The sequence below is a fragment of the Arachis ipaensis genome, chromosome B07, assembly GCF_000816755.2.
Source record: "Arachis ipaensis cultivar K30076 chromosome B07, Araip1.1, whole genome shotgun sequence".
Taxonomy (NCBI): domain Eukaryota; kingdom Viridiplantae; phylum Streptophyta; class Magnoliopsida; order Fabales; family Fabaceae; genus Arachis; species Arachis ipaensis.
This window is the reverse complement of record NC_029791.2, coordinates 124188141-124194426: the sequence shown is the minus strand read 5'-3', so window position 1 is coordinate 124194426 and position 6286 is coordinate 124188141. Positions and strand designations below refer to the sequence as shown.

General features: G+C 39.1%; 1 protein-coding gene and 1 long non-coding RNA gene across 2 annotated transcripts; one reads left to right on the top strand and one right to left on the bottom strand.

The window, feature by feature from the left end:
• On the top strand, nucleotides 241–1501 carry LOC107607932 (protein FAR1-RELATED SEQUENCE 5-like). Its single transcript, XM_016309826.1, has 2 exons — nucleotides 241–848; nucleotides 958–1501. The coding sequence occupies exons 1-2, from the start codon at nucleotides 241–243 to the stop codon at nucleotides 1499–1501; spliced, it is 1152 nt and encodes a 383-aa protein (XP_016165312.1).
• On the bottom strand, nucleotides 3749–4378 carry LOC110264431. The gene is made up of 2 exons (XR_002350596.1): nucleotides 3987–4378; nucleotides 3749–3887 (listed from the first exon to the last, which is right to left on the bottom strand). It is a non-coding gene; the product is annotated as an uncharacterized LOC110264431 (long non-coding RNA).

Below are 6286 nucleotides of genomic sequence, written 5' to 3'. Positions count from 1 at the left end.
GATAAAGCAGAAAGCCGATAGCACCAGTTGGTATGTGTATCGTTTTGTTGATGAGCATAACCACGACCTTCTTCCAGAAAAGTTTGTGTTATACTTGCCAGCTTACAGGAAAATATTAGATGTTGATGTAGCCCACATCGAAAGTTTGAGGCAAGTTGGGATTTCAATTCCAAAAATTTATGAGTCTATTGCTGCCCAGGTGAGGGGGGGTTTATTAACCTAGTATTCACGAAGAGAGATATGTATAATGTGGTTAGGCGGCAACGTGCAATGCACTGCGGCGATGTGAATGCCGCATTACGGTATTTCAATTCTTGTGCAAGGGCAGATGAGAACATGTATTGGCGATACCAGGTTGGGGATGAGCAACAAATGTGTGATCTGTTTTGGAGTGACGGGTGTAGTCAACATGATTACAAAATATTTGGTGATATTTTGGCATTTGATGCGACGTATGGGCGAAACAAGTACAATCTGCCGGTGATTGTGTTTTCTGGGGTGAACCACCATAACCAAACATGTGTTTTCGGCATAGCCATGGTGTCTTCTGAAACACAAGCGGCATATGTGTGGGTGTTGGGAAGGTTTTTGGAGTGCATGGGAGGGAAAGCGCCTAAGGCAGTTATTACTGATGGGGATAGAGCAATGCGGCTTGCCATTCAGGAAGTGTTTCCAGAGGCTCATCACAAGCTTTGTGCATGGCACCTACTGAAAAATGCAACCGTGAATGTGTGTAAGCCTCGCTTCACAACTCTGCTTAGAAATTGCATGCTTGCTAATGTTGAGGTTGAGGAGTTTGAGAGGCAATGGGATGCAATGATGGATGAATGTGGGGTGTGGGAAGTAGAGTGGGTAAAGGATTTATATGCTAAGAAGATGTCTTGGGCAACGGCATACATACGCGGATGCTTTTATGCTGGGCTGAGGACAACATCGACTGCATGCAAAAATGGGCAGGTTTGTGGAAAGGAGATACGGAATCTTGGAGTTTGTCACGAACTTCCAACGGTGTGTTGATTTCCTAAGGAATAATGAGGAGGAGCTTGACTTCAGGTCGTTGTATGGGAGCCCCGTTCTCCAAACTCAGTTTCCAGAGCTAGAGAAGTCAGGTGCATTGAACTATACGAAGGAAATATTTGTGCGCTTTAGAGATGCGCTAAAGAAAAGCGTGCGGATTACTATTGTAGAGTGCAACAAATTGGACGATCAGACGGTTTATGTGACACAGAAGTATCGTAGGCCACAGTTCCGGTGGACTGTTGCCCACCATTTTCGAGAGGATTCCTTTTTTTGTAGTTGCTTGAGGTTTGAGTCGTTCGGACTACCTTGTGTGCACATACTTGCGGTGTTGGTGCAGTTGGACATAGGTTGTCTTCCGAAAAGCATAGTGTTGAAATGCTGGTCGAAGACTGCCAAGGTTGAGCTGGAGGGGTCTTCCCCCATGAACGAAGAGGGGGATGTGAATGCAGTATACAAGGTTCGAGTGGGTGCTTTCCTGTAGCATTGTAAGTGACTGGCAAGAGTTGCGTGTATGCGAGATAATGATTTCAAGAGTTATTTGGAGAAGATAGTTGAAGAAACCGCTTTCTTGAAAATGAAGAATGGTGTTGGGACTGCCGGCAGGTGCAGCGTTGATGGTACCGAAGAAGGAGTGCGCGATCCCGTTGCGGTTCGGAGTAAGGGAACTGGGCGTGGTCAAGAGCCTTTTGGGTGCCGAGGAAGAAAGCGGCACAAGTGCAGCACCTGTGGTGTAGTTGGACATCACCGAACTCGTTGCCCGAGCGGTCCAGCAAGTCAGCCAACATGTAGCCAAGACCCGACAGAAGATATTGTACCCCACAGTGAATCACAGAGCCATGCCTTGGTACGTACAGTGACTAACCTTTTTAGTAGAAAAAGTTTGTGTTTATGATATGCTATATGGATGTCAAATAATTTTCTGGGCAAACCAGTTCAGTATACTAAGTAGAGTTTATTGAATGACTAAATAACCTTGTGGGACTCACTGTGTGGCATACTCAAATCTGCAGCATGAGTATTGGTTTGAAATGACAGATCCGTCTTTATTAATGGATTGATTGGTGGGTCCGTTAATTAAGTAGATGATAATGATCCATTTCATATGCATGCAATAACATTGACATAAAGTGGGGAATTTGATCCTAATTTGTGTGTGGTTCGTAGGATGCCGGCGACAAAGACCAAAGCCAGAGAGGTAGCAAGACCGTGCGTGTGATTGCAAGCCCGTTGACCGATAACTAAAGTCCAGCAGGTGGAGTTCATGTTGTTGGGAACTAAACCGTAGTGGAATGTTTGTCTACTAATTAGCTAATTTCGCTTGTGTATTGCTCCATATGTTTGTGGTTGCGGTAAGTTATGTTCTTGAATAGGATAGAATAGCTAATGGAGAACTTTTCTATGTATTCATTTTTACTATGATGTTATCAACATTCAGCAAAACAAATGACCAAAACTTGTTTGTTTGGCAAAACAGCTGTCATGAAAACCTTGCAATATAAAATTGACAGTCTCATTATGTGTTACGTCTTTATTTTTAGCTTCTTGATGCATGATATTGTTGCAGGATATGTGTAGTCTACAAGTAGAGAGTTGATGGGTGAAAGGATAATGAAACCATGAAACGTTCTTACTAAATTAAAGCTCCTAATGGCTTTAGGTAAATAAAGGAAGAATTGACATAATTAACTTTTTATTTAGTTAGAATAAATTTCCGTTTCTAAGCAGGGAACATTAACCCATCATGCAGAAAAATCATAAAATACATATGTAAAAGTTGATATCCATCAAATATTTCAATAGTTAGATAAAACAAGTCAAAAGATAGACAGTCAACTGAGCAATGTTGTTGAAAATAGCACAATTTTTGGTGTCAGGTAACAAAACAAACCAGATATATAAAAGTAGGAGTTTGCGCCAACAAGAGTCTCATGAAATGTTGATAATTAGATGTAGTGTCACATGAAATGTTGATAATTGTTCCACAGCTAGGATGAATTACATGGGTTCCAATAGTTAGGCAACTAAAATTAGGCCACCCACTACACACATGTGTGGCCATGTTTTAGTTGCAACAAAAAATCCTTAATTTAGTTTTATAGACCAACCTAAACTGCACTACACCAAATGCAAGCTGGCCATGCTGACATCATACAACATATTTACCAAAATGCAAGTAACTTGTTCCAACATTATACATAGTGACAAGCCACCGAATAAAAAAATGGAGCATCTATAGCGGTTTGAATGCAGCAAACTGCATGTATTACAGGCCGCCCCTGCTCATGGAATCCTTGTCATTGCAGGATGTGATAAGTCGCCAAACAACTTCAGCCTTGCTGTCGATGAACCCACGACACTGGTTGACATCCGACTGAACAATGCTTAAGGCGGCCCTCATGCGCACATGCTCGTTGTTCCCCTAAAACAATTCCAACCAAAGGGTGGGTTACTAATACAAAAGTAAGGTTTGCATGTTGCCTTAAATCTATTTGCAATTATATTAACATGGCAGTAGGCTACCAGCAACAGCTAACAAAAGAAATAAGGTTAGGAGGAGGTTGGTTGACGTACTATGTGGCAGAATAATTTAGTAGAAAAGCCCCATTGTGTTGTAGCCAGGATAAACACCATATTGCAGATTCTGTGCTACAAAAAATTTTGACCGAAGTTAAAAGTTTATCAAATTGTTTACACCAGGCAAAATTGAAAACAGTCCTTTTTGAGGCAGTGAGTGTGAGTAACCTATCCAGGTCTTTTGGTAGACCCTGTGGGTAGATGAAGTGTCCCCAATTGGAGGGGTCAGGGTTTGTGTGGCGGAAGTTAACGAGGTTCCTGCTGTGGACGAACATTTTCCCCAAAGCATGACACTACATAAAATAAGAAGAAACAAGTCAACCCATGAATGGCGTCCGGAAGGAATGAAAACTGTGGTTACCGAATAAAATAGTAGACAAAGTATAGCTCACGATCTTAGTCATGTTGGACTCCCTTCGCAGAATGCTCTCCGGAGACCGGTTCACATCCAGCGCATATATTTTCGATGCCTTGACGTCCAGCAGCATAACATACCATGCGTCTCTGGCTTTCCAAATTGGCACAAACACATGCCCCGAACAAGCAATGAAGGCAACATAGCAATTCAGCCTCAGTGGTACTATATGCAGAATGCCTTTTTTTTTCACAAACATGGATGACAACTGTATTTTAGTAAACAACAAACTTACATGTTCCAGGTTTTCGGTTTGAGGCATCCAACGTCCTTCATAACTGTTCTGCAATTGTGGGATGGGAGCATCAGCAAGCACAGTAGTAGCAAAGTCATACGGAAAGTAACACATCAATTAGGGGTATTGTACTACCAACCTTGTGGACACAAGTTTTCCGTCCATTAACACCAATATTCACTAACCTCACTCACCGAACTACCTAAGGGTAACACACAGCATAACAGATTCGTCCATGCATGGCATGAATTTCTGAACATTTAGGATCAGGGAAATTTAAACGTTTCAACCAATACTCCAACCCATTTCGCTGCTCCTAAACCATTCTTACAAAAGCCAACAAACTAACCACTGTCACATACTCAAAGAATGGTAGGCGATAGAAGCCAACACACATGGCTTTTCCTTAGAACTGTTAACCCTAAAGCCACGCAACACATGCTCAGCTTATCCACTGTTACGAAGATGGGCCTTAACTTTGGGCCCATTGGCAGCGACGGATACAACTTAATCCACAAATTGGGTTTCAAAAAAATTAAAAAACCAAATGTTTGAGGTCCATATGCTACAATTATCGTCCACTAAATGTTCCTCGTCTTCACATTTCTGTTCCTTGGGAGAATGAGAATGGAAACGTCTTCCGATGAACTTCTGCATCTGCTATGGTAGGCAAATCATTCTCACCTGTCATAGAGGGTAGCCTGTCTCTTCCTTCGTGTCCGTTTCAGACCCACGTGCTCGGTCTGCAGCTATGCTTTGGGGTCCCTGGTGGATACACATCTCGATTTTTAAAGGAGTGACCACAAACTCATTTTGAAATTTAAAAATCACGTTTAAAGGAGACCAATAAAAAGTAGCGCAAGCTTCCTTAACAATGTTCATCGCAACTAATCCCCCGATGAATAAGACCCACATGCAAAAAAAATTAAAAATATCGTCACAATCGACTATAATTATTCACACGGCCACACGGGATTTCCTTTTTAACTAATTTATTCTTTTTTCCAAGATCAATAATTTTTTTATAACACAACTATAAGACACATTTCAATACCATCAAAATTAAAATTTCAAAACATCAACTGCCGAACTAAAATTTTGTGTAAAACCTAAATATTTTTGTTCACAGGTGGGTGGTTTAAATACGAACGTTTTGGACGACAAAACAAGGCTCACGAATACCAACTATAAGAGACAGGTCAATGTAGAAGTCACAGTTTACAACGAGATGTTGCATGCAATTCATTTTGCAAACTTTAGTCCAACTGTGCGCTAAGCATGTCTTCAACACACATTTATGTTTGGCAATGTTTACATGAAACTGTATTATGCTAAAAAATATAAAATGATATTGCTTAGAGTACACAACTTATAATCGCTTTTCAATAAGAATGTACCCCAATCAAGCAACAAGTAAAATAATTTTGTTATATTATCCTATCATTGAAGTGACCGTATTTATTTAGATGTTATTAATTAGCTTAACAATAAATTTAATATTTCTTAACTAAAATAACAGTAACATTTTAAAGTTGTCATTTTGTTAGCTTTCAAGAAGAAAAAATTTGATTATTCTAAAAAAAAGTTCTTCTTAGCATGGTACTCTTTTTCTAGTACTCTAAATAACGTTATTCTTAATAGTATTTGAGAATCCAGCGTGTCTGACTTTATTCTTATATGGTATCATAATTTATATCTTAAAAAAAAGTTAAAACATTCTATAACTAAATTTTAAAATACGAAAACAACTTTTTTTAAGCATTTACCTTAAAAACTAAAATACCATTTCGGAATAAAATTTGCTTCATCGTATTAGAATAAAATATTCATATAATTAATTTTTAAAATAACAAAATAACATTTTAAGGTTGATCTAAAAAAAATTCATATACCATTATAGATTAAATTTATGTTGTTTGATCGTATTAGAACTGAAAAATTCGAATTCACTTTTAACAAAAATAAAATACTCATTTAAATGACTAATGTACCCTTTTTAAAAGTTAAATAAAAATATTTTTTTTAAAATTTAAAAAAATACC

What these genes read in the sequence shown, in the direction of transcription:
- LOC107607932 (XM_016309826.1), top strand. Translation starts at nt 241, where the DNA reads ATGTATAATGTGGTTAGGCGGCAACGTGCAATGCACTGCGGCGATGTG. An exon ending in TGTGGGGTGTGGGAAGTAGA is followed by an intron (nt 849 to 957) that starts GTGGGTAAAGGA and finishes AAAAATGGGCAG; the next exon opens with GTTTGTGGAAAGGAGATACG.